We start from the raw sequence: 27,907 nt of genomic DNA on the forward strand, positions 1-27,907 counted from the left end.
TGCTAGGATGAATGTGAATAGTCAAAGCCGAAAGCAAGCCACTGGCAGGAAGGTGGAAGTTCTAAATGCCAAAAAGGCGCCGGAACTGGATTGGCCATATACTGAGAAGAGAACCAGACAGCATCCCAAGAATAGCCCTGCACTGGACCCCGAAAGGGAAAATGAAAAGAGGGAGACCCAAAACCACATGGCGCCAAACTGTAAAGGAGGAAATGAAAACAATGGACCTGACCTGGGGTAGTGTCCAGAATAGACAGGAGTGGGGGACCTTCGTTGCTGTCCTACATGCCAGGAGGCATAATAGGCAGTAAGTAATAAAATCAGACTAAAGATTTTACTTGCAAAGGGTAATCATCTTATAAAGCAAAACAGATTCTTAATGCACATGGAGACGAGAAACTGCAGAGGCAGAAATCTTAAGCCAAAAAAGATTTTAAAAATTGGGGTTGCTCAGCAGAGCAGACAGCATCCATGCAAGGAATGGACAAGTGACGTTGGGACCCATCTTCAGTCTCGACCCAAAATGTTTTCTATCCATTTCCTCCAGTTGCTGCCTGACCCGCTGAATTCCTCCAGCAGTTTAAAAAAAAAAATCCTAATGCAGGTCGTTGAATATAATCCAACCTAAAACTATCTAAATTTCACATTTTAGCATTTACACATTAAAACTTATATCAAAATTTAATAGCTCACCTCTCTACAAAGTATTTATGATTTGAACAGTACCTCTGGATTTTACATGTTCATAGTTACAAAGAAAGTTAATTTTATATTTGCCTCCATTTTCATACTAGATTTCTAGATTGCATTACTAGATTTCTGAAAGCATTTTCCTTTTCAATGTTTTATTTCTCCTTCTCTTGAGTGGTTGCATTCTACTCAGTGTCTTTTTGAAAAATGTGCACATTTTCCTTCTTGACTGCCTGAACGCATGAATGTATATCTCTCGGTTTCAGCTTTGAACGTCTGCTCTCAGAAGTAGCTGGTCTAAACTGTCAAAAGGTACCACCTGATGTGTTGAGCATTTCAAACACATTTTGGTTTCACATTTCCAGAACCAGCAGTATTTTATATTGTTTTTTGTTTGTCAAGGCTAAGACTAAATTTAAACTTGATCAATAAAAATCATGTCTGCATATTTAATAGTCCAAATAGAATGAAGCCAAACAGCTACATCCTATTGAGTAAAACACAAAGTGCTGGAAGAACTCAGTGGGTCAGGCAGCATCTATGGAGGGAATGGACAGACGGAAGGAGCCTGATTCTTCAGGCTGAAACCTTCCCTCTCCCCTCTGATTTGTGGGGACAGAGGTGAAACAAATGCAAAGGAAATTTTGAAAGTTTTTTTGTAAATGGGCTACTATTGGCTTTAGATTCAGACGTTCAAACTACAATCTGTTGGATCTTGAGAAACCTTAATCTGCTGTGGCCACAGAATATTTCAACATTCCTACAAATTCACATCTTTCAATATTTGCATAATGATAAGTTTCATTTTAAATACACTTCAGGACATCGTGGCAATAATGCTAAATAAAACACCTAGCACACTTGCCTCAGATACAAGCTTACTGTTCTACAAACAATATTACATTTTACCACTAAAATTAATTAATGACAAAAATAGTTAGGCAGCAATTATTCAGTTTTATTTAGAGATTTCAATTAGGCATGTTAAGTCAAGACAAAAAATATAACATTTAGCATGACAGATATCAAGGGGCAAAGCAGATGAAAACTACACTTTAACATTTTCATTTCTGCACAGTACATGCAATGCATAAGTAGAAAAAATGCGTTTGGAGAGATAAAACAAAATCATCAAAAAGAGTAAATTCTAGTATCCCAGATCCCCCCCACCCCCCTCCCCCCCCTACATCCCATTTCAAAAAGTATCTGGTTACATGTTTCAATAGGGTTGCGTTCAACACATTGGCTGTAAGTGCTCTTTGGAAATTGTTTGAATACAATTACTACAACAGACATGGTTAAACCATTTCTTCAGTTTCTTTGCTTTCTCTGTTCTTTCTCACTTCCTCTAGGTGCTTGTCCTAAATGATACAAAATAAAAAAGTTTTATTTGAAAAGAAATACAATGACAATACAATCCTCTGCAACATAAGCGCGAAGTACAGTTCTATTAATAACCGGATTTTCTTTGGATTGATTCTGGTTTACAGATTTTGTCAATACTTTAAACATTTGGTTTATTTGTGCATGCTGGCACAGCAATTAATAATGCTGCCTCAGTTCCAGTAGTCCACATTTAATCCTGACCTTGATTTCTGCCAGGTGCACTGGTTTCCTCCGACATCCCATAGGTTAATTAGCTACTTTAAATTATCTCTTAATATAGATAAGCGGCAAAAATAATCAAATAGAGAAATGAGCATGCAAGGGAGAATACACTATTAAGGTACAGGGTTGAGGGGAAAATTGGATTTCTCTTCTTGAGAGTGGGACTGATGGAGTCAACTGATCTTCCTCTGTGTTATAATAATACCAATTATTCCAATAACTGAGAAGGCTTGTTTTGTTATCTTGTTCTCACTAACATGTCCATCCTTTCAACTTTGATTATTTTTGCTACTTTAACATAGTGACCTCACCACTACTAACCACTCCCTATATCACAAGTATAAATGTAACCTCCCCACCCCTTGATCTCTCTCTAGCTCATGTGACGGACCACGTACAGCTAGTGCAGTATTGTTTGTGTATTACTAATAAACGTAGTAAAGACAACCGTGCGTTATTGAAGCTCTTTACATGGTGTCACAATCGTGACTCTGCGCCTCCTGTTTTCCTGGTTTTATTTTTTTTGACCCAGTTACCCATCCCTTTTCTATCTCCCGTGCCATGGCTACCTCGTGCCGCAAACCAGATCCTCTTGTCTTCGACTCGGACATTGCCCATGTAAAACGTATACCAACTATCTTTTGCTTGGTGGTCAACAGATCCAAATCAATTTTATACTATGAAGCCTGCAGACAAATAATGTAATCAAAGCAAACAACTTCAGTTTTTAGTTCCTTCTAGCAAAGAGGAAGACCAACGTTTCTCTTTGGTTTCTCGAAACCTGCATCAATTGTTCCCCCATTGCACACTTTCATACTCCATGCAATTCGTCCATGATGTCACTCCTGATGGAATGTACAAGAACTTTGCTGTCAATACATTAGTTTGGTGGGGATCCCAGCAAGGTGCAATCACCTTTGAGCAATAGTTTCAGGCCAATTAAAATTCATTTGCCATAATAGAATATCAACTTCAAAAAGTTTATGTACTTGTGTGATGAATGGTACTTAATACTTCATCAAGCTCTAAATGACATGTAATCTAAACTAAGCAGAGCAACAAGGTGCAAAGTTTGATCCATGTCCATACTGATTGTTATAAACCCAACCCCACATGTTAGAAATAAGACAGCCCATCATCAATAGCTATCAAACCTATTATCTTGATTCAAATGATTACACGTTTCATTGATTTGGTACTAGAGGGCTGCTAGTTCCCACACAACTTTGCCAACTTCAGTCAAAGCCTAATGGAGGAGTAAGCTGAACAAAATGGACAGCATGGACAAATCAAAAATTCTGTAGTGGCCCTGGGAAGTAAGCCATTCTGAATTTCATCTCGTCTGTGAAAAGAGAACTAAAGTTAACTTGCCTTCTCATGAAGGCGCTCAAGCTTAGCAGCTAACTGGGCCTCACGGTTTTCTTTAATAAGCTCCATCTTGGAAATCAGTCTTTCTTCTGCCATTTTGCTGAATTTGGTATTTTCTTCAATTGCTCTTTGAAGCACTTCTTTTACATGCTCCTGTTTCTCAGCCAACTGCTTCAGAACCTCAGATTCATGTGACTAAGGGGGAAGAATAGAGATCAATTGTTCAACTGAACATTGTGACTACGTGAGTTGTTTTACTAATGCAAGTCCCCAAATGGGACAAAACATTTAGCTACGAAAAATAGCTTGAATGTTAAAATTATAATAGATAATCTTATACAATTCTTTTACCTGATAAATGTGTCTAAAACTTTATTAACCATCACATCGCAAAGGAAATTATTTATTAACAATGTCACATCTAGAAGAAAATTACTTAAAATGTAATGCATTTAATATGATCAATGTGATCAGTGCACAGAAAATAATGTACATTAAGGACAGAAAATACTCAAAAAACACAACATTAATAATTTGTGGATTCCCAGAAAATGTAGGTTTATCTGAACAATATTGCTTACAACAAGGTGCCAAGCATATTTGCTCACACTCCACATTACATATAAATACTATTTCCAAAAAGCAATACTCAAATTGTTATACACCATATTACATTGTTATGGATTTCTAAACTGAAATTTGTTTGATTTTTCCATGTGCCTATGATGCTGCAAGTAGGATTTTCATTGTTCCTGCACCTCATTGGATTTGTGCATACGACATTAAACTCGGCTTGATTCCACGGAGCCCGCAATATCCAAAACAAGGAGCTAGTACTGATAATAGAATGAATAATTTGGCCCATTATTTTACTGTGACTTTGTCAGACAGGCTCTTCAGCTTCTGTCTTTAAGTACCATTTAGTTCAATTGCTCATTTGAATACCTTTCGTCTGTTTTCTGCAGCTTCCATCTTTTTTTGAAGGTCTTCAAGTGATCGATCTTTCTTGGGAGAAAGAGGAAACTCTGGAATTGCTTCGGCTGTAGGGCTCAGAATGATCTCAAAAGCTTGGCCTGAAGAACGCTTGTCTAATTGCTTTACTTTAATATCTGTTTTTCACAAAATAATAAAGACAAAAGTTAAGCTTAGTCAAGAGGTCATTAGTGGATTAATTGCAGAGGTTAAATAGAAATGCCTTCCGGATTCTCTGATGTAACATAACAATAGTAATAATATGTAGAATTGCATAATGTTATAGGGATTAAGTGTTAAATGTATAACAAAGGTATTGATTCTCAGGGAATATGTACCAAAATAAGAAAGACTAAAGTGAAAAAAACAAAAACAAAAAAACAGTTGAAGGACATAGTTTGCATTCCCTTGGGTTCAGGTGGTTATAGTTGATCTTACCCAATTGAAGCCCTAATCAAAATGGTGATTTTGTTGGTGTAAAAGCTTCAGTGGATATGAAGCCCAAGTTGAGTAATGAATTGGAAGTACAGATCAGCTACCGTCTAAATATGTGTTACAGTGAAAGGCTAAAGGTTTCAAGAGTAAACAGCATTTAGGATTGTCAAAATAGCTTGTCATTCCAAATCTATTTTTTTGGTAATGTGTATCTAGCAATCAAAGAACAGTCAACACCAAACTCCAAACTCCAAACAGGCAGCTCAGTCATGACAATATGCCCGCAGTGTAGTTTAAAAGACATCAAACAAAGGATACCTTTGCATTTTGGGTCCTCAGTACACACTTGAATTGGTAGTCATATGAATAGCAATAACTGAAGTACAGAGAGGATCCTATAAAGAGGATCTTGGTATGAAATAATTAACTTTAAAAAGAGGAGCAGCACGTCAGTGGAAAGAGATGCTGCCAGACCAAGTGACATATTTCCAGCATATTTGTAATGTACTTATCACCGCAGATGGAGGCTCTCTGGTCCATTGGCCCCTTTTCTGGCTGCCATTAGGCTCTCTTCCCCCCCCCCCCCCCCCATCGTTATTCTTCTGTAGGCCTGTAACATATTCTTTCTCACATCCCCATGATCATCCCTTTAATTATTCTTGGTACTTACTTCACAAAGGGTCAATTTACAGGAGCCAATTGACCTAACAGCACATCCTTGAGATGAGGAAGGAAACAGAGCACCCAGCGGAAACTCACATGAGAAAATCACAGGGAGAATGTGCAACCTCCACAAGGAGGCTTGGTGCTGCGAAACAGTAATGCTTTCGATGCTGCTACCTTGGCACCCTTTGGTTTCTATTTCACATTTCCAGTCCCCCCTCCTCCCCTCCCCCCAATCAAAAGAGACATTGATTACAGAAGATACATATGTTATAGTATAAGAAATTTTATGTGCTTTGGTTTAAGTCCAGCATTTGACACCGAATGCTGACTCACCAACTTCTCTTTGCAGTCATGAACCGCCATCCATTTATTGTACACAAATGAAAAGATGTTTTTATGTTTTGGCTTCTTCCAGCAGGAATCTACATTTATTGGCACTTTGTCTCAAATGTTGTAATCAAATCACAGCTACTGATTTGTGTAAATAATAAATTCATTTTTAATATAAACTGTAACAGAAGAAGTCTCTCATTCAAATTAGACATTAGGTAGTAGATAAACCATCCCTCGAAAATCTCTAATTTGGTGAAAAAAAGGAAATGTGTCTGAACAAAATAAACTTATTTTATTTGACAATTATTCATAATTATGACTTATTTCCATCATAATTGTAACTTTATTTGAAAGTGTTCCATTGTGTATGAATTGTTACAAAGCAATTTTTACAAAGAACATTCATCTTTATTCTACATCAATGCTGCCCATCCTATTTATGTTTCTCGTATTTTCCTTTTTCATTTCCTACAAATTAGTTATTTGTTTATTTCTTTATTAGGCAATACTAATGGCACATTACCAAGTATCAGGAAGAGGTTTATTTATTGATGATACTCCACGTGATTGTAACATCAAAACAGCATAGAAATGCATGCATGTTACACCGTAATAAATTTGCTCCAAAATAGGAGTTAACCAGATATATTGGACTTACTTTGATGTTTTAAAGATTTGAAGATACTTCACAAGGACACAATCATACTCAAGAAGGCCAATGCCTCCGAGTCTACCTCATCCAACACCAGTTATTCATTTGAGCACATTTACCAAATCAGTTGTGCAGCAACCACTATCCAAGGTTTCGCTGTCATAAATCTGCGTGTATCAACCAAATTCTCATCTCGTGGTACTGGATGCATTGGAACACCCCCGTCATGTTCCGTACTTCAATGTTACAATGCACAGATATGCAAGTTAGTAACCTGCAGAATCACTGAAGGATATAGTCAGCAATTTCCATAAAAAAATAATAGCCGAACTGCAATAAATTCTATTGTAGAAGTGGCACCACCTCATCCCCCTACCGCTTTCACTTTCATATAACAGGGCTAAGGTTCCAATTCTTAATCTTGTGATCTATTCTGATCTACACACCCATCCATTCCCAAGAGTTAACCCCACTGGTCCTAGCTTCCTTGTGATCTTGCTTTATTCTGATCTACACACCCATCCATTCCCAAGAGTTAACCCCACTGGTCCTAGCTTCCTTGTGATCTTGCTTCCCATCCCACTCACTTCCAATGATTCATGACACCAATTCCCATCCTCTTCCGCCCCTCCTCTACCTGCCCAGAGCAAGAGCAAAAATCATACCCATGGTTGCTGGTCTTCCTAATTCCTTCAACCCATTTGACATAATCACATTCTATTAGACATAATCAACATTCAATTAGACATAATGATGTTGGTATCTTCTCCAAGGACAGTTTAGTGCACCAATTTGACTGTATTTGAATTTCCTCACAGCAAGGTCAGACATTGCAAAACAGCTTCAAAACTACACTCTAAGATTGTTATTTACTTGAACTTCCCAACTCAGAGGCACCGAGTTATTAGTGAACCAAATCTTACACTCCACGGAGTAGAGCATTTTGTGACAGGTGTTTTAAATTTGGTGTAGTGCAACTAATTTATTTTATTTTATTTTTTTAAAGTAGGACATTAGGTGTCCAGGATTTAAAACAAATAGAGTAAATCTGCAATAGTTCACACACTCAGTGGGGGCTTTCTGCTGGACTGGCATATTTTCTAGGCTATTGGATGCTATATTTATTGACAACCCAACGCACATTATTTTTACTTTTTAAAATAAACGTTACACATACTTTATACATATTAATAAATTTTCCTGTGAACACAGTGGATTCAAAAGAAAATAATGCAGGAACAAGGACTCCAGTGAATTGAAAGGGTGTGCTTTAACATCTAACTGAGAAAATCACTAAATAGAGTATTAAACACCGTACGTCACACGGCATTGACGTATGTGCTTTTGAGATTTCTACTCTGTCCAAACTACAGAGTTCAGTTAAATGAAATTGTGCAACTGCAAATACAACAGAAGATGAAATCAATGGTAAAATTGAGTAGATTGGGGGGGGATTGAAGAAAACAAGCTTTATGGCCCCTCATGAGATCAGATTCTTAATGATCCCAATGCAGCCAATGAGAACACCCCAATGATCTATCTTTATCTCTATCCTCCCATAAATCTCTAATGCTCTCTCACACCAATTTGGTTTCAGGCTCTCTACCAAAACCTTCTCTTGGACTCAAGGTCCAAGTGAACATTTTAGAAACTCTACACATGCCACTGTAACTTCTGGGCCAGACTTGACAGATCCCACTGGGACTTGCTGAGTTTAGGGGCTGGGAAGAAGCTAAATATAGCAAGTCAACAAAATAAATAGATTCAGGTAATTGCCAGTGGGCTCCCATTTCAAGGGTAGGGACAATTAAGTTTATTTAACTTGTTCATGATCATGTTGATCCGCTATAAGATCTTTGTACCCAACTACAAGCATCCCCAGGACAATAAGTCAGGTTCCCCTACAATGCTTTCATGTGCTCCCGATGTGGAATCCCAAAGAAAATTACAAGTTATTACACTTGGACATCCCACTATGTAGAATCACATACCTCAACTGGAGATCACACTTACCAGTAGACGCCATATTCTTTAACGAAGATACCGAACTAAGCTTGACAACTCAGGAAAATATTCAATGCAAGAAGAGAATCTATGAAATGAGCATAAAATTAGTCACAATAGTCGTTTTTGAAATCTGTTCAAAGCTGCAACTCAGATTAAAACAATTAACTCTTATCCCAACGTTCCGGGATAAAAGCTGAATGGGAAACTAGAATGGGTATTGTTAAATCACATTAAACTGATTCAATAATAATGAATGGCACGAGACTGCCGGTGCTGAATCTGAAGCAAAAACTAGAGCTGCAGGAGGGACTCAGCAAGTCAGGCTGCATCTATGGAGGTAAATTGACTTTTTATGTCAATACTTCATTTAAATTAAAAGTGTAGAGGGGACTAGCCAGTATAAAGAAGTGATAGGTGGACACAGGCAAGCAGGAATTAATTGGCAAATAAAAGTCAGGTGAGGGTAGGGATGACAGTGGCTTCATATTAATAAAGTGTTCCAATTGCACACAGTAGGTGTGACATCTGTAAAAACAAAAATGCTGAGCCACAAAAGATATCAAGGACAGATGAGGAAACCGACTAAGAATTCTAAAGGTGAAACATTATACAATTAAAATCTGGGACTCGCAAAACTTCAGAATTGATCCAACACCTGGCAAGTTGCAAGTTTGGTGGTAATTACAAAAATGGAGCAGAGAGCACATGACGTTTAAAGCTGAGAATCAACATACAAAAAGTTATTAATGAAAAAGTTATTAATAAAGGCTCAGAGAATTGTATGTGTACGTTGAAAGGCGGAAAGCATGAGAATAGTAAAATATAAAGGTAACGAGGAACGGAAGTAGATTTCAGCAGAGTTGAAGCAAAATTGGAGGCAGGCCCATTGTACAGAGGTAGAATTGGTCTCGTTGATAGTATGGTTGTATAATCGGAAGTTCAACGTGGGTTAATTGTGACACCAAGGTTGCAAACAATGTGGCTCAACTTAAATGAAAGAATGATGCGTCTGTTCATCCAATACAGACAAAGTGGTTGGACGAAAAGTGCCGGTACTACAACAGAATCAAACCAGCCGTGAGAATGAAATCTAATGCTTTTTCAGATGAATAGTGCATAGATGGAAAATATAATTTCATTTGTTAGGATCATTTTGTTTTACGAATGACCTACACTAGGCCAACTATTATTTCCCAATCCTACCTACTCTTGACCCAGAAAACAACTTTTTTTTTCAAAAGATAAGAGTCAACCAGGCAAAGAGGTCCTGTATGTCAAACATCTATTCTATAAAGAGGCCTTGGTATTTTACATTGCAATCAAGCCAGCATACAAGCTGCCCCAAGTCTAATAAACCTCCTCAAAGTCAAAGAAAATACAAAGTCACATAATACGCATTCAAAAAGACTAATATTTCATACATACTCATTTAATCTTGTAATATTCCCTATTTTTAATCAATTTACAGATTACTTGCTGTACTTGTACATTAACCTTTAGCAGAACATACGCAGGGACATACAGATCTCTCCGCATTTCAATACTCTAATCCCTACCATTTATATCATGCTTTAAGTTTCCTGCCAAGAGAGGCAGTTTTACATCTTCCAACATTATACACCATTTACCAGATCTTTGTCCATTCATTCACCCTATTATATCCCTTTGTATCCTACTTGAATCTTATTTATAAATAATTTTACTATCTTTGTGTCATTAGCATATTAAAGAACCATACCAATTCATTCAGATAAATTATAAGAAGTTGACACCCCAAAGGTTCCATCTTATAAACCAGAACAAGTTCTACTAATGTCTATTCTCCATTCACATTCTGTCCATAAATCCTTTCTTCCACAATACCGCATGCTTTTATGCTCGATAACCTTAAGTGCCTTCTGGAAATGTTAGTACATCCATTGGTCCCTTTTATTAAACCACATGTTGCTTCTTCAAAGTGTGCATTGGCTCCTCCTACCAATTCAGGAGTGCACAGAGGCAGGTTATTGAGATTAAAGTAAAAAGAGTAATCCTTCATGTTTGTTCAATCATTTTCTGCTGCAGATTCAGTCTGGAAGTTATATCAGTAAGACTATTTGTTTAGCTGGGCTGCCAGTAATGATGCACTCATAACTATGGACATTGACGTATGGAAGGTAGGAAAATAGAAGCTCAGTCTGGATCCCTTGGGTACTTCAGTGGTGGAGTAAAAAAAGAATCACTGCAATTACTCAGTGATAACAATTCAGAAAGAAATAGATCCATATCTCAAAGAAAAAACATCATAAGCAATGGATGGGAATTTTCATTAAAAAATATTTGGCAAGACCCTTAACAGCATTGATGTACAGAGGGATCTTTGGTCCAATCCATGGCTCCCTGAAAGAGACAACACAAGTCATAAAGTGGAAAAGAAGGTGTATGGTATGGTGTTGCTGGACTTCCTAGCTGGAGTATTGTGTGCAATTCCGTTTGCCCCATTATGCAAGAATATGTGTTTTTGGAGAGGGTGCAGAGAAGCATGCTGATTGGATTAGGGGGTATGAGCCATAAGCAGGTTTAGAGCACACTTGTTTTCAGGAGCTTCGGAGAATGGGGGAAGACCAGATAAGCTCATAAAATTATGTGTCGCAACTTTTCTCCCATGGTTGAAATGTCAAAAAAAAAGACAAAGTGCTGGTGGAACTCAGGCAGCATTGCAGATGAATGTGGAAATATGAAATACAGGAGTGCATAGCTTTCAAGGAGAGGGGGAGAGTTTAAACAAGATACATGGCGCAAGTTTTTTTTATACAGAGAGTGGTAGGACCCTGGAACCCATTGCCAGGGTGTTGGCAGAAGCAGAAACAACAATGGCTTTTAAGAGGCTTTTAGCTAGGCACATAAATATGCAGTGAACGGGGTGGGGGTATATGGGTCACATGTAGGCAGAGGGGATTAACTTAATTCGGCATCATGTTTGGCACAGACATTGTGCTCTACTGTTCTATGTAATCCTGAGAGCCTAGAACTTTTTTTCACATTTGGCATTGATATTAATCAAATGTCAAGAGATACAACAGTTTTCTTCCAATCCATTTTCAAAAATTACATTTTGTATTAAAATATAGCCAATGATGACATAATTAGGAATTAGAACCATTAATGATGACATAATTAGGAATTAGAACCATTAAATGTATTTCAAAACAGCCAGATTTTGAGGGGGAGGATTGGTGAAATAAAAAGAATTGCTTTAGAGATTTCTTAAGAGGTACATATTTTAATCTATTTCTCCCAATCACCAAAAGCTGAATTAGAAAATAATGACCGAAACCACATTACTTGCTTTTGTGAAATGTCCAAGTGACAGGACAAACAAGTCTTAGCTTACAGCAAAACTTTTAATTAAAGAGTTGCTCTACTAATGATTTAGTCACAACTGCTACCAAATTATCATCTGAGATAAAAGTGTGAAACTGCTTTGTGACATCATTTCACGCTGAATTTAAAAAAAACTTGTGGAATTGTGGGTGTTACTGACAAAAGATAATTTGATTTAAAAAAAAGTAGACTTCCATCATGGAACAAAATCAGGGAAGCACAAACAGTATTGCCTTTTCTCTAAAGATGCTCAATCACTGAAATATTCTTATCATATGTATCTATATGCATGTTATCTGATCTGCTGCAGGTTGACAGCTTTAAAAAAAAGTAGTCATTAAAGTACCACACATAGGATATTTGACTGAACTAACCAGATTTTTCTTCTCTACAGCTATAACAAAATCCCAGTATTTTTGGTTTTCCGTTAGTTATATTTATCTAATTCCTTTTTGAAGGCATTACATCATTATGTGTGTGCCTAATTATAACCACTCATTAAAGTATCTTCCTCATATTGACACTGGTTCATTTGATAAAAAACCTTAAACCTGTGTGGTTTAACCTTCCTGTCATTAGAATTTATCTGAATCCTTCCTTATTTTGAATGCTTCTAACAAATATCTTGTTTTCCTCGATGGCAATGCTAGTTTCCCCAGTATGACAATGTTACTTCTCTCTTAGTTCTACACCATTTTATGAAATCTCTCCTGCAACTACTCTACAAATCATTGGAAATAATACAATAAGAAAAGTGTATAAGAAACTGTCTTGAATAATGATGATCACTTACGATATTATGACACCTAGGAAATATATTAAAATGGATATTTAACCAACAATTTTAGAGGAAGAATTATCTTGTTCCAAATTATCGTCTTGCCCCCAAGATGTCTTAATTTAAAAGTTAAACAAATGAAATAGTTAAAAAATTTGGATGAAAGTAAGTCACAATCCATGATCTTGTTCCCTGTGCACTGACTGCATTGATTCATAACAGTTAATTCTTTCAAATCTTTCTGTTTATTTTTCAACTGACAAATTACAAAAATATTTCAAAACTAAGTGAAGTGTAATCTACATTAACAATGAAAGAAAACTTAAAAATGAATAAGATTTAGATAATTTCAGCAGGCATTAACTTGATGTATAAATATGTCAGTATTTCAGCCCATTAGGTATATATTTTAGGTGTCCTTGAGACTCTTGAAAGGCGCCCATAAATAAAATTTATTATTATTTATTATTATATCTTAAGACGAGTTAAGACATTTGCCAATATTCACCTGTCTTTACAGTACCCGACATAAGTGAGCCAATATTCACCATTGACCATCACTTTTTAAAGCATCAGACACAAAGCGAGCTAATATTCTCCATTGACCATCTGCCTGCCTTTAAAGCATCTGACCGAGGTGAGCCAATATTTGCTATTGATCAGTTTTTAAAGATGACCCAGTGAGCCAATATTTGCTATTGATAATCAGTATTTAAAGCATGACCCAAGTGAGCCAATATTCACCATCAACCACCATTTCTTAAAGCAGCTTACACAACTGAGCCAAGTATTCGCCATTAACCATTATTATTTTTTTAAAGCATCTGACCCAGGCAATGTTAATATTCGTTAGTGACCATTAAAAAAAAAAACGCAGACGGTGCTCAGGGGAGTTATTTGACCACATGAGGGGATCACCATCGCCCCCCAAGTTCCAACCAGCTCGTTGTCGAACTGGAGCTGAAACGTGGCCATGATCATATTGAATGGCGGTGCAGGCTCGAAGGGCCGAATGGCCTACTCCTGCACCTAATTTCTGTTTCTATTTGCCGTCGATATGGGGAAGGGGTTGAACCGATTTTTCTCGACGGCCCGCGGAAACGAGGTTTGGCCGAATAAACTAATTCCCAGACTGTTTGTTTTCGTTGTTCTGAAGCGAGGGCCCAGCTCGGACGTTACCGACCGCGGCTAGACACAAAATGCTGGAGTAACTCGTCGGGCAGCATCTCCGGAGAGAAGGAATGGGTGAAGTTTCGTGTCGAGACCGAACTTCCTTCGTGGATGGACGCTGTTGCCTGTCCCGCTGAGTTACTCCAGCATTTTTTTATTTAGTCTTATCTTGGGTGTAAAGCGGCATTCTGCTGTTCCTGTCCCACGTGTTGCCGACGGCCGCGAAGGGAAGGCCCCGGCGCACCCACCGTCGTCGTCGTGCTCCTTCTCCGCCGCCCAACAGCTTCTGCTTCTCAGCACGTGTTTCCCTCCCGCCCGCCCGCGCGCGCAATCAAAACAACCCACCAACCGCCCGCTCGTGACCCCCCCCCCCCCCCCAACCAACCAACCGTTGACTTTCAAAAAAGACAATGGCCAAATAAAACTCCATTATAAACACCTCCCTTTGATCAAACGGATTGCTTGTTTTTAAAAAAACCCTTCAAAACGGACAATACAATTTCCCCACTTCAACACAATTTAGTTTCCCCACTTCAAGATGACTATTCAGTTTCCCCACTTCAAGATGACTATTCAGTTTTCCCACTTGACATTTATGTGCCCAAATTGGTTCAATGGTACTTCATACGTCACCTGTTCCTCAGTGCAGTGAAATTCCCTTTTGTTTTGTTGCATACAATTCAGTAAAATATTTTACTACGCATAAGAATAATCATACTTGTGTGCAAGAGTGTAAGAATAGTATATTAAGCCGAGGCAGTGTGCAAGAGTTGCCACGTTTCAGGAGCCATCTTGTCCCAAATTGGTTCAATGGTACTTCATACGTCACCTGTTCCTCAGTGCAGTGAAATTCCCTTTTGTTTTGCTGCATACAATTCAGTAAAATATTTTACTACGCATAAGCATAATCATACTTGTGTGCAAGAGTGTAAGAATAGTATATTAAGCCGAGGCAGTGTGCAAGAGTTGCCACGTTTCAGGAGCCATCTTGTACCCTTCCAAGTCGAAAGTTGTCAAAAGTGCAGTCTTAACTTGGCCATAAAGGCCTGGTTGAGGGCGATGGAAAGTTGACCGTGCTAACATGTTCCAGCCATGTGATTCAGCCAAAGAAAATGGCAAAATACCACCACTTAGTTTGATAGTATACAAATACATTGAACCATACATTCTATTGGCAGTACAAGGCAGCAGAATGGTGCAGCTGAAAGAACTGTGACCTCACAGGAGCAGAAACCCGAGTTTGATCCTGACCTCAGGTGCTGTCTGTGTGGAGATGCATTCTCCGTGACCGCGTGGATTTCTTCTGGGTGCTCCGATTTTCTCCAAAAGACATGCAGGCTTGTTGGCCTATTATAATTTGTCCCTAATGTGTAGGGAATGGATGAAAAAGTGGGATTACAAAACTAGTGTGAATGGTTGGTGTGTGAAGTCAGCAGGCCTGGCCAAAGGACCTGATTCCATACTGTTCCTCTAAACTAAATGTCCTGCGGCATTGCTCAAAGGAAGACAAGTTAGGTGAAGTGTTTTATGACAAGAACATATGGATATTTATTGATCACACGCTGCTAGCCCTACCTTTATGCCAGGAATTATATATTTAATAGTCAATTGGAGGATAATTGTTCTGATAAAATTGGACAATTCAAAACTTGCTCAATCTGTAATGCCAACATTGCCACAACTGATAACATTGCTGGGTTTGTTAGGTTTCAGTATAGAGGGAATTGGGTATGACTATTGGCTCATGGTGCCTGGCATTGCATCACACAGCTATTGACAATGTGAAGCAATCCAAATGTTAACCTTAGATTCCTGAAGGGACACATTATTGAATTTTAATCAGTCACTTGGATTCCTTTTCATGTTATACATTTCATTTGTCTGCTTGAATTTTCCCTAAATTGGGAAAACATTCCCTGCAAACCACCTGCAGTCACCAGTTAATTTTCTCATTTAAGCTTTTCAGCCAACAACCTGTTAAACTCATAAAATTCATACTGCAGAGAAGCATACCCCTTTCAGCACATCTCGTCCATACCTACCTATTCTAATCCCATTTGGCTGCATCTGGCCCATATCCCTTCATGCTTTTTTTTATCCAAATGCTGTTGAATGTATTTGCATTTGCCTCCACCACCTCATTCCAGATAGTTACCACTATGTACTGTGAAAAAAATTCTCCCTCAAATTTCACTCCTCTCACCTTAAACGTGTGCCCTCCATTTCTAGACTTCCCTACCCTGGTGAATACTATCCATACCATCTACACTTGGCAACTAGGCAATTGTAAGTAGACCCCCCCCCATATCTCCACTCAAAATATACAAATGTTAAATCACTATTAATAACCTAGCCTCTGCTTGATTGCATTTTTGTTTATTTAACAAGTTTGTCCTTTTAACAAGAGGAATCGAATATAGCAGAGGTCCTTCTGCAGTTGTACAGAGCCCTAATGAGACCACACCTGGAGTATTGTGTGCAGTTTTGGTCCCCTAATTTGAGGGACATTCTTGCTATTGAGGGAGTGCAGCGTAGGTTTAATTCCCGGGATGGTGGGACTGTCATATGCTGAGAGAATGGAGCAGCTGGGCTTGTACACTCTGGAGTTTAGAAGGATGAGGGGATATCTCATTGAAATGTATAAGATTGTTAAGGGCTTGGACACACTAGACGCAGGAAACATGTTCCCGATGTTGGGGAGTCCAGAATCAGGGGCCACAGTTTAAGAATAAGGAGCAAGCCATTTAGAACAGAGACGAGGAAACACTTTTTCTCAAGAGAGTGGCGAGTCTGTGGAATTCTCTGCCTCAGAGGGCGGTAGAGGCAGGTTCTCTGGATGTTTTCAAGAGAGCTAGATTGCGCTCTTAATAATAGCAGAGTCAGGGGATATGGGGCCAAAAGGCCTACTCCTGCACCTCATGTCTATTGTACAAATCCAATGCCCATATTCCAGGTTTAAACATCAGCTCACAAGTAATACAAAATTCTTCAATGCCTTCTTCCACCCATACAACCTTTGCCCATTTATCTTTAACCTGCCTGCTACCAATGCCAGCAGCTGCTAAACTCCATACATAACCTGGCATTTTCTGTGCCACTCCTCCCTCCCCACAAAAATCAACCTTTCCATAGCCATTCAATTTAGGTCCATCCCATTTCAAAATGTAAAAAACTTCCAAAGTGCCTTTTGTTTTATCCTGCATATGAAGAATTCAAGTACACAGGAATCAGTGAATGTTGGAGGACTAGGAAAGTAGATGTGTCGGAAAGAGCTGCAGATGCTGGTTTAAACCGAAGATGGACACAAAAAGTTGGAGTAACTCAGCAGGCCAGGCATCTCTGGGGAGAACGAATGGTGACGTTTCGGGTCAAGAACCTTGAGTAGATAACAGATGTGCAATTAAGATAATAAAAGTGAACAATGCGGCTAAAAGCCAAAGGCAATAAACAGGAAATCAATACCAATTGTGAAGTTTTATTGAAGTTAAGACAGGTGCAACAGGTTAGGCAGGTTTATATAGTTACACTTTCAAGCTAAACGTGTAATACCTCAGTAAAGCATGCTGGAGATTAAACTTTCACAAAGACACTAACCCGAACCAGCAATCCCATTCAATTCACTACGAGAAGAAAAAAATAGCTCAGTATCTACATCAGGAAATAACCCACAAGAATGTTACACAAAAAAGGTGGAAAGCATACAAATACAATCCTTCCTTCTCTGAAGAGCTTGAGGCTGTTACACAATTGCATTTACAAATGAATTTCCATAACGACACTGGCCACTTAAAAACATCTTTGGATGTTTGAAAAAAAAAAACCTCCCAATTCCAAACAAAAGTGGGGAAGGAATTAGTCTTCAGTTTCTTTGATCTCTTTGCTCTTCCTCACATCTTCCACCCGCTTTTCCTGAGAAAATAAAAATATAAATAATTCAAAATGGTCTTTGCAGTCACAAGAGCATGAGCCAGTTCAATGGGTGAGTGGTGGAGAGCGTTTCACCAAGTTTAGAAATAGCTACTTTCCTACACATTGGGTTCAGATTTGCACAGTAATCTTCTCTCAACAGAAAGCTGCACACCACCTCCTGCACTACTATGGACTTGTTTTGTACAGCCTTTGTTTTACCATATTCTATAACTTGTTTTGTGTTAACCAAATATGTATGATGCTGCAAGCATTGTACTTGCTGCACTGGTGCATATTACAATAAACTACTTGACCAGTTGAAGTTCCTACCGTTTGGTTGGCAGCACATATTATACCAATTTGCTGTAAAGACTATGATCACATTCTGTCAATTTGAGGTAAATGTAAAGAGATGCAAGACTGAAATTTCTCTAAATAAAAGAAACCCTGCCCACTAATGCTCCGGGTACAGTTCTGGGATAACATCAAGTTTAAATTAAGTTATATCAGGATGTGAATTAGTTTTAAAAGCTCATGGCTCTTGCTTTCCAGTTGGTACGAGTGAAAGGACAGAATTGTGATAAACTGAAAATGCTTAAATGTTCACATAAGCACACTGAAAACACTGTTAAAGTATAATGTACAAGGAGGAACTACTGTTAAAAGACATGCATTAGCTTTACCTTCTCGCGTAGGCGCTCCAGTTTTGCTGCCAGTTGAGCTTCACGGTTCTCCTTGTTGGCTTCCATCTTGGTGGTCAGCTTCTCTTCTGTTATTTTCTTGAAGTTGTTCTTTTCATCAATGGCTTTCTGAAGCACTTCCTTCTCGTGTTCTCGTTTTTCAGCCAATTGTTTCAGCAGCTCTGCTTCTTGCAACTAAATGGGAAAGGTCAGAATAAACTAAATTAAGGACCACATTGTCACTCAAGCTTAAATAATACATCATGCTAGTTACTTACTATACTAACAGGAACTTGCTTATATATGCAGTCTTTGCTAGATGCAATATTTGGGCACAATGTTACAGGAAAGTTGTTGGCAAGCTGAAAAGGGTGCAGAGAAGAATTACAAGGATATTGCCAGGACTCAAGGGCCTGAGCTATTGGGAGCAGTTGAGCAGACTATTGGACTATTAATATGGCAGTAATGGAAATTACCTCAAGTTGGATCAGATCTTCAGCCTCCAAGAATGCATGTATTTAGTGACTTGTCAACCATGTTGGGACAGATGCTAAAAAAGCTGCTAATGTACATGCAAAGCTGTCATATTGTCAGGGATATGCAGCCTATCAAAGCAGAAGCTGAGTTGACATTAGTAAATTCTATGGGATTCACTAGCCAAGTATGTACTGTCAGGAAATTATGTTTACAGATAATGTGTACAACTAATGTACTAGTGTTACAAATCAAGTTCTGGCAACTTACAATAGAGTAAACAGATCCAAAATAAACAGAAATCACATCCATAGCATTGGTATTAGAATTTCACTTGCAATTTTTAATTGATTAATCTACTTAGCTGTAAAAAATGATGCTTCAAACTCAAAATACTTCCATTTATTCTCAAAGGCATTTCTTGGTGCCCCTATGCAGCCTAGTAAATTTAGTTTTAAATCCATAGTCCCCAGCAGATCGCTGAATGCTTCAGTTTACACGTTGGAACAGTGTACCTTTCGTCGGGTCTCTGCAGCTTCATGTTTGCGTTGGATTTCATCGAGTGAAAGCTCCCTTTTCTTCGGGGGAGAAAGTGGAAATTCTGGAATAGCTTCAGCAGCTGGTGGGCCCAGGATCAATTCAAAGGCCTGGCCTGAGGAACGTTTGTCCAATTCTTTCACTTTGATGTCTGAAAAACATTGTTTAATATTTTAAAATGGATAAACTGGAATATCTGAATTTAAGTCACAAGTATAACCGAGGCAATAACAAATACACCTCCCCACCCCCCAAATTTTGTGATATAAATAAAGTGGATAACCAATAGATATTGGCCCAAACTGAAAATGCACACCTGTTATATAGTCTACTACTGACTTGTTTTGAATTGCTAGTTGGATCTAGAAATTCAAAACATTGCTGGCTAAGTGACAATTATATTGCGTGGTTTTGGAGCGTGGTGTGGGAAAGTGGTTTTGATTCAGCAGATCATCCTGTCAATTTCCTGTTGATACCCATTTTATTGCGTGAACTACAATGTTACCATATAAGATCGACCCAATCTCGATTAGGCCAGTTTTCCACAAAATATAAAGTGACCAATTTAGATTGGCACAGCTAGTAATATTTTTTAAACTGGTTATGTTCTCAGTGAGTAGATTTGCACACTTAACCAGTTGTAAAATTACAGTGGTACATTCTTACCTTCCGAAGCAGATGCCATGACAGAACAGGTCAAGATTAGCTGTTAGCTTCCAGGTGTTTAAAGCCTTCTGTATGCCAAAGCCTGTGGCAAAAACAAGATAAATTTCAATAATTAGTTTTTCAAAATATTGTTTGTATTCAGGCAAGGGCCAATTTACATACACATTCAAGGACGGCAAAGCCAGACATCAACAAGATACAAGATAAGAGGCCAAAGAATGTTAAATAGTAGATGTTTGCCAGTATATAAAAAGCGGGTAGTTAGTAGAATGCTCTAAAATCACTGGTTCACAACCTGGGCTATGAAGGCATCCAAAACATTTCATTCTTTAATATTGTGATCAATAACTACAAAGCCAAAGGGCATTGTAAAACATGATTCATTTTACAAAACCATCTATTCATTAATCATGTCATCTTAAAATATGGGCTGCAAATCCAGATGTTTGATTAATTTTAGGGTGGGGATGAAAGTTCAAAGCCACTGCTTCAAGTGCCTTTCCAATTTCAATTAGAAATGGATTAAATAGTGTTTTTCACATAGTGCTCTCCATAATGTTTGGGACAAAGACCCATCATTTATTTATTTGCTTCTGTACTCCACAATTTGAGATTTGTAATGGAAAAAAATAAATCACATGCGGTTAAAGTGCACATTGTCAGATTTTATTTAAGGGTATTATACATTTATTTCACCATGTAGAAATTACAGCTGTGTTTACACATAGTCCCCCCATTTCAGGGCACCATAATGTTTGGGACGCATGGCTTCACAGGCATTTGTAATTGCTCAGGTGATTTTATTGCTGTTTATCAACACGAGAACCAAGGTTGTGCCAATGAAAGTCAAAGAAACCATTGAGACTGAGAAACAAGAATAATAATTTAGGAGACATCAGCCAAACCTTAAGAAGAAAGAGAGCACTTGTGAGCTTGCTAATCGCAAAGGAACTGGCAGGCCAAGGAAGGCCTTCACAGCCAATGACAGAAGAATTCTCTCGATAATAAAGAAAAAAAACCCAAACACCTATCCGTCAGAACAGAAACACTCTTCAGGAATCAGGTGTGGATTTGTCAATGACCACTGTCCGCAGAAGACTTCATGAACAGAAATACCGAGGCTACACTGCAAGATGCAAACCACTGGTTAGCCGCAAAAATAGGATGGCTGGGTTAGTTTGCCAAGAAGTACTTAAAAGAGCAACCACAGTTCTGTAAAAAGGTCTTGTGGACAGATGAGACAAAGGTTAACATATCAGAGTGATGACAAGAGCAAAATATGGAGGAGAGAAGGAACTGCCCAAGATCCAAAGCATCCCACCTCATCTGTGAAACACAGTGGTGGGGGTGTTATGGCCTGGGCATGTATAGGTGCTGGCACACTATTTTCATTGATGATACAACTGCTGATGGTTGTAGCATAATGAATCCTGAAGTGTATTGACATATCCCATCTGCTCAAGTTCAAACAAATGCCTCAAAACTAATTGGCCAGCAGTTCATTCTACAGCAAGACATTGATCCCAAACATACTGCTAAAGCAACAAAGGAGATGTTCAAAGCTCAAAAATGGTCAATTCTTGAGTGGCCAAGTCAATCACCCGATCCGAACCCAATTGAGCATGTCTTTTATATGCTGAAGAGAAAACCGAAGACTAGCCCCCAAAACAAACTTAGGCTAAAGATGGCTGCAATACAGGCCTCGCAGAGCATCACCAGAGAATTCCCTGTTGCACCAAACACCAGTCCTACCCACCTCCGACCTGCCCCGCAAAGAGTGGGTCGCCCTGAACCAGCTCCGTACAGGGGTTGGCCTGTTCAATGCCAACATGCATCGCTGGGGGCTGCGTTCATCAAACAGCGCAGCACGTCATTTTCGACTGCGCTGTCCTCCGCCCCCCCCCCCCCCGGTGGAGGGGTAGACCTCCCAGCCCTCAACAACAGCACATTGAACTGGCTACAGCGCCTGGAGGTTGTTACATAACCTCTGCTGCCTCAAAAGCAAGAAGAGACAAGACCAGAGAAGACACCCAGCAAATGGTGATGTCCATGAATCGCAGACTTCAAGTAGTCATTGCATGTAAAAGATATGCAGCAAAATACTAAACATGACTATTTCATTTACATGACATTTCTGTGCCCTGAAACGGGGGGACTGTGTATAAACACTATGTATAAAGTATTCAGCCACATGCCAAAATCCCCAAGCTTCAAGGAAGTAGAGGCATTGTGCTCATGCCAATGGACAGCAAGGAGTTGCTCAATTATTATGCCGATAAGTAGAGGTTCTAGTTACATAGTGATGCGCAGAAAGCCAGTTAGTTCCACGTTTGAAAGGGATGACTGTGTTGAACACTGTTTGTTATTATTGGTCTGTTGTGGCAATAGGCAAATTGGAGCATGTAAACCATTACCAAGGCACAAGTCAATCTGTGCTAAAAGCAACCACTTGAAGCACTTCACCACTAGTGCAAATGGCAACTATTGGTGGTTGAGACATAATCTTGTTCCTCTGGAAGTTTTTATAGATGTTCTTTTAAAGCAGTTGGGGACCTCAGACGGTCATCATGAGAAGGTAAAGATGCCCATGAATACACCAGCCAGTTGAAAATGCAACCAGGTGCACTCAGGACCACCCACTGAGGGTTCACTCTGAAAGATGCTTGGACCGCCACCTCCACCTCTGCTTGGGGGTGTGGTGTTTTGTTAAGGTACATGGTTGTTCTCCCTTTCCAATAATGTAGAAAGCATTTAGCTCATCCAGGAGATCCATGTTGCAATCATCCACGCTATTCAATTGTCCTTGTTCGAAGCGATGACAAATAAACAAGACGTTGCTCAGCAGTTGTACGAGCCACTAGTTTAGCCCTGAAGCGTCTCTTTGCATTCTCAATGGCCTTCTGGAAGTTGTGCCTGGACTTGTTATAGGACTCTGAATTCCCCAATATGAATGCTGCAGATCTGGCCCTCAATTATATTTACTTTTATTCAAAGCTTATGATTGGGGGGGGGGGGGGGACGACGACATATAGATGGTCTTCATAGGAACACCCTCCTTCACAAATATCCTCAAGTTATGAATGATTGTTCAGGTCCATTGCCCAGTCCTTGAATAAATCACTTTGTCTAGTTGTCCAAACAGCCACTAAGACCCTCCTCTGCCCCCCCCCCCCCCGATCAACTCAGTACAATCCTTTGCCCAAGCTGCATTCTTCAATCACTGCTCATATGCAGAAAGGAGCACTGCCAGGTAGACTGAATTTCCAAAGTGCAAGTGAACAATGGAGTGCTAGGCATCTGACACCTGTGGTAGAGTGTTGTTTGATCCTCTGGTGCTGCTGGTCATGGAGAATAATCTTCAAGCTTGTCTTGAAGTCCCCAGCAATGATTGAGTACTTCTTGGTTGGGGGGGGGGGGGGGGGGGAGAAGGTAGGGGAGCCAAGGAGAATTGTACAAATCAGCAATGTCTGAGAACCAGTTTGCTATGAGGCAGATGCTGCCATTCCTAACATTTCCATTTGACAAAGTAATCTTGCCCTCAAATGTTTAATTTCCAAGTGACTGCGCTCTCCAGTTGGGCGTTTGTAACCAACAGTAAACCAAGTCATTGATTTGCACATAAGGGGAAGTGCTTAGAATAAAATTTGATTCGGGTGGGGGGGCTCTCCAAGCTCCAGCAACGTAAAATTAAATTGATTTCTCACTTTTATTTCTGATGAACCCGTAACTCAATGTTGTTATGAACTTAAAACTTATTTTGGATGTGAGCATGTTAAAAATCTTTTATTTTCAGGGAGTGGGTGTAGTCTGGTAAACTAGTCTTTAGTAATTGAGCCAAAAAGTAAAGCTTTGCCTGCAGTCAAGATTAAAATACATGCTTCAAGCTGTATTCATCAGCCCCTTATAAAATAGTTGTTTGTAGGACTACTGGAATTATACTTTAGTGTATTCCTCCACTTTAAACAATCAACCCCCCACTCCACAGAGAAAAGTAGTTGGTTGTGCCATCGTGCTCCCATGTCTGACAGGTAATTTCTAGAATGAGGAAAATGGGGAGGGGGGGGGGGGTCACGAGCAGGAACATAGCTGCAAATGGAAACATTTAATAGTTTTCTAATATGAACACGTGGAACAAGAAACAGATAATCAGAATGAGGAAGGCAAGGCACAAAAGAAACCCAGCAGAAATTTGAATTATTTAACAGAGAGGTAGGAATGGGTATTTATTGCAATTTGAATGCACATCTTGAATATTCCAAAGCTGCTCCTGGCTGATAGCCAATATTTATTTAATATTAAAAATCACATGATTTATAGAGTAATTTTACTGCCTAGTTTCAGAGGACATTATTCAGTTGAATGCAGGAGCCTTAAGGAAATTTCTAGATGTTTCTAAACCGAAACAAATTACAATCACAATTGTAATCAGCTACAATTTCAATCTCAACATTGAAAGATATCTATTGTTTTATTTATTACCTGGAGATAATACAATTTAACACCATTCCGTCTGGGACAAAGATAACCCCCAAAGGACAATGGAATGCATGTGTACATAATGCCTAGGAATACCAGTCGAAACCCAGACAGCAACAGAGCGCCACCTGATGCCAAGATCAAGTGGTGGAAATGCAGCGAGTCTGCCAGATGTGAAAACATGTTTATTATTTCATTCCGTTAAGACGCACAAGATATTCAGTTTCCAGGGTACAAATTAATACCCAATAGGTACGGTTTTCTTATCTTCATACGCAGTCACAAAAACATTTCACATTTATTAAATTATCCAAGCCAGTAGAAATATTAACTTTCTGGTTAAACCAGATAACATGAAGATCTGAGAATAGAACGGAAGACAACACCCAGGTTTGGGCAAAGATAAGGAAAAAAATCTTGAATCTGTTTCAACTAAGAAGAAATTGAAAGCAATCTCTAAAAAATAATTTTAGCAATATTCTAAATCATTTGCAAGTAAATTCAGCGTTGAATGGATTCAAAAAGCAGCGATACTCTTCGACATTGACTTAAATAGGTTAGGAAGAAAGAAAAAAATAATTGGGCGTTGGTGGTCCGATGTCCTTTCCTTTAGACAAGCGAGGTCCTTTATTTCGCAGCAAAAAAAAAAAAAACTATTTACACAAATTCTAACATGGAGTGCTTTGCTTGCAGTTCTATATCCAAAAGATCCATAAAACCTCCTTTGTGCAGAGGCAGAGAAGGCAATCTGGAAACGTTATTTCAGAACAAAGAGTTACTGTTGTTTTGACGGACAAAAGCCACATTGGCGATGGAAAGCACAATCACACTCGACGGCTGAGGATTTAAAAACAAAGCGATTTGCAATTATTCAAACAGGTGCAGACGTTACAAAAGAGGCTTAAAAACACCCAAATTGGTGCAATTCAGCAAATAACATTTGGCAAGACATAATTCGACATTTCCAGAACCCCCCCGCCCCCCCCATCTTTGAAATGTCTGGCACAAAAAAGGCGCCACTCCCTCGGTACACCGAGACAATAACTCGTGATAAATGTTATTCTCTTTCAGTCGAAGAAAACGAAAAATAACGGCTTCAATTCCTAGTTTGAGATAACGTTTTCCTTCCTCCCTCAGAAATAAAAATACAGGCCAACACCGGGTTCAAAGCCAACCCCCTCCCTTTAATCAACACCTCAAGACAAACTGGAGATTACAACAAAAGAAGCCCATGCAGCGGTGACAAATAGGTTTAATACGCTTGGTTCCTCCTGCATATTAATCTTAGATGGAATTGGTCCACACGGCATCATGCATTAACCCCGCCACCCTGATCTGTTGCATCGGCGCCTAAACCATAAATTAACGTTTTTTATTTTTATTTTTTTAAAAGTGATTTCAAACACTACAACCTTGAATTTGCAAATTTAAAAAAAAACACACTTATTTTCGGTACATACACGCGGCTGCATTGAGCGCATTGCCGCTGCCCTTACCTGGCCCGCTGCTGTTTGCGCTCTCGCTGCCTTTGTCTCCCGCGCTCGGCGCCAACCTGCCTTTAGCCCCGCCCGCCCTGAATAAAAACCGCCAAAAACGGCGCACGTGACCTGGCCCGCCCCCTCCCCACCCCCCATTGGCCGCGACCTACGCCCCGCCCCCGGCCGGCAAGCTTTCCGTCGATCCCATTGGTCCTTTTCCAAATACCTCCGGCCAATCGGAATGCAGGAAGGGCGTCTCGCTTAGGGATTGGTTGCAGGGTCGCGGCACGGCCCTCGGTGATAGGCCGGGCAACAGCGCACGCCGCGCTCCTATTGGCCGCAGCCCACTAACGGCACAGTGGCTCGGTTGTCATGCATAGTGACGTAATGCGGGGCGTGGCTCACATTTTGTTGCATTGCTGGTCAGTCCCATGTGGTTGGTGCATGGCCATCCACTGCTGGACATTGAGGGGTGGAGGCTGGGGTCAGTGGCGGACTGGGTCTAAAAATATTGGTTGCCAGGAGACAAAGGGGGCCCACTTCATCAGGGGCCCACTTGATATAGGGGCCCACTTGCCATTGGGCAAGCTGACACCCTGGCCAGTCCGCCACTGGGTGGAGTCAGCCCTCAATCAAGGGATGTCACCTTGGGAGGCACAAGAGTGACAATGTTGGGTTGAAAGATGGGTGGAAATACTACTGTGGATGGAAGTAAGACACAAAATGCCAGAGTAACTCAGCGGGACAGGTAGCATCACTGGATAGAAGGAATGTGTGACGTTTTGTGTTGAGACCCTTCTGAAGTCTGAAGAAGGGTCTCGACCTAAAATGTCACCAACTCCTTCTATCCAGAGATGCTGCCTGGATAGGACAGGTTTGGAGGGATTAAGACCAAATGTAGGCAGGTGCTACTTCCCCACAGCCATCAGGCTATTAAACCTGGCTCGGGCAAAACTTTGATTATTAATAAGCAATTATCTGTTATTTTCACTTAATCATTTTATTTATTCATGTGTGTATATATTTATATTACGGTATATGGACACATTGATCTGTTTTGTAGTAAATGCCTACTATGTTCTGTGTGCTGAAGCAAAGCAAGAATTTCATTATCCTTCCAGGGACACATGACAATAAACTCACTTGAACTTGAAGGTGGGGCTAGTGTAGCTGGGACATGTAGGCCAGTGTGGGCAAGTTGGGCCGATGGGGCCTTTTTCCACACTATCACTCTATGACTCTAAAAGCATTTCAGAAAGTCTCGAAAAGGGTATGAAATGTAGTTCGGAAGATCATTGTCACTTTAAGAGAATAGATGCGTTGATGGAGAAAGATGGAAAGCTTCTGCTAGGAATAGAATCAGAGGAGGGAAAAAAAATCCAGGCTGAACTTTGACTGGAAACTGTCAGCGGAGGACATTCAAAATTGCCAGCTTCAGCAGGATAAATAAAGATTAAAACAGTGATATTATTGTGCTACATCGTCCCCCATATGGTGGAATGCCCTGCTAAGGGAAAACAATGTAAGTCATGTGGAAAACTCAACGTTATGCAAAAGTTTATTATTCTGCAAATTGAGGGCGTCAGAAGTCAGCATCCAATGAATATTGGATACTATCCGAGCACTTGGCCAGACAGCAGTGAAT

The 27,907-nt window shown here is 39.6% G+C and overlaps 2 protein-coding genes and 1 long non-coding RNA gene across 3 annotated transcripts in view; all 3 read right to left on the reverse strand.

The window, feature by feature from the left end:
- LOC116988384 overlaps nucleotides 1–27,907 on the reverse strand; it is a 321,226-nt gene that overhangs the window by 34,013 nt on the left and 259,306 nt on the right. The window lies entirely within an intron of this gene.
- Nucleotides 1,628–11,856, reverse strand: LOC116988381 (stathmin-like). Its single transcript, XM_033045041.1, has 4 exons — nucleotides 8,738–11,856; nucleotides 4,612–4,775; nucleotides 3,670–3,861; nucleotides 1,628–2,051 (listed from the first exon to the last, which is right to left on the reverse strand). The coding sequence occupies exons 1-4, from the start codon at nucleotides 8,748–8,750 to the stop codon at nucleotides 1,989–1,991; spliced, it is 432 nt and encodes a 143-aa protein (XP_032900932.1). The 5' UTR covers nucleotides 8,751–11,856; the 3' UTR covers nucleotides 1,628–1,988.
- LOC116988380 (stathmin-like) lies at nucleotides 17,498–26,373 on the reverse strand. Its single transcript, XM_033045040.1, has 5 exons — nucleotides 26,281–26,373; nucleotides 20,309–20,390; nucleotides 19,621–19,793; nucleotides 18,635–18,826; nucleotides 17,498–17,951 (listed from the first exon to the last, which is right to left on the reverse strand). The coding sequence occupies exons 2-5, from the start codon at nucleotides 20,325–20,327 to the stop codon at nucleotides 17,895–17,897; spliced, it is 441 nt and encodes a 146-aa protein (XP_032900931.1). The 5' UTR covers nucleotides 20,328–20,390; nucleotides 26,281–26,373; the 3' UTR covers nucleotides 17,498–17,894.

The sequence above is a fragment of the Amblyraja radiata genome, chromosome 27 (assembly GCF_010909765.2).
Source record: "Amblyraja radiata isolate CabotCenter1 chromosome 27, sAmbRad1.1.pri, whole genome shotgun sequence".
Taxonomy (NCBI): Eukaryota; Metazoa; Chordata; class Chondrichthyes; order Rajiformes; family Rajidae; genus Amblyraja; species Amblyraja radiata.

Excerpts from the sequence above, each read along its gene's own strand:
- LOC116988381 (XM_033045041.1), bottom strand. Across the intron at positions 3,862-4,611 it reads CTGCAGAAAACAGACGAAAG|TCACATGAATCTGAGGTTCT; the intron begins GTATTCAAATGA and ends CTTCCCCCTTAG. Across the intron at positions 2,052-3,669 it reads TTGAGCGCCTTCATGAGAAG|GACAAGCACCTAGAGGAAGT; the intron begins GCAAGTTAACTT and ends TGTATCATTTAG.
- LOC116988380 (XM_033045040.1), bottom strand. Across the intron at positions 18,827-19,620 it reads CTGCAGAGACCCGACGAAAG|TTGCAAGAAGCAGAGCTGCT; the intron begins GTACACTGTTCC and ends TTTCCCATTTAG. Across the intron at positions 17,952-18,634 it reads TGGAGCGCCTACGCGAGAAG|GAAAAGCGGGTGGAAGATGT; the intron begins GTAAAGCTAATG and ends TTATTTTCTCAG.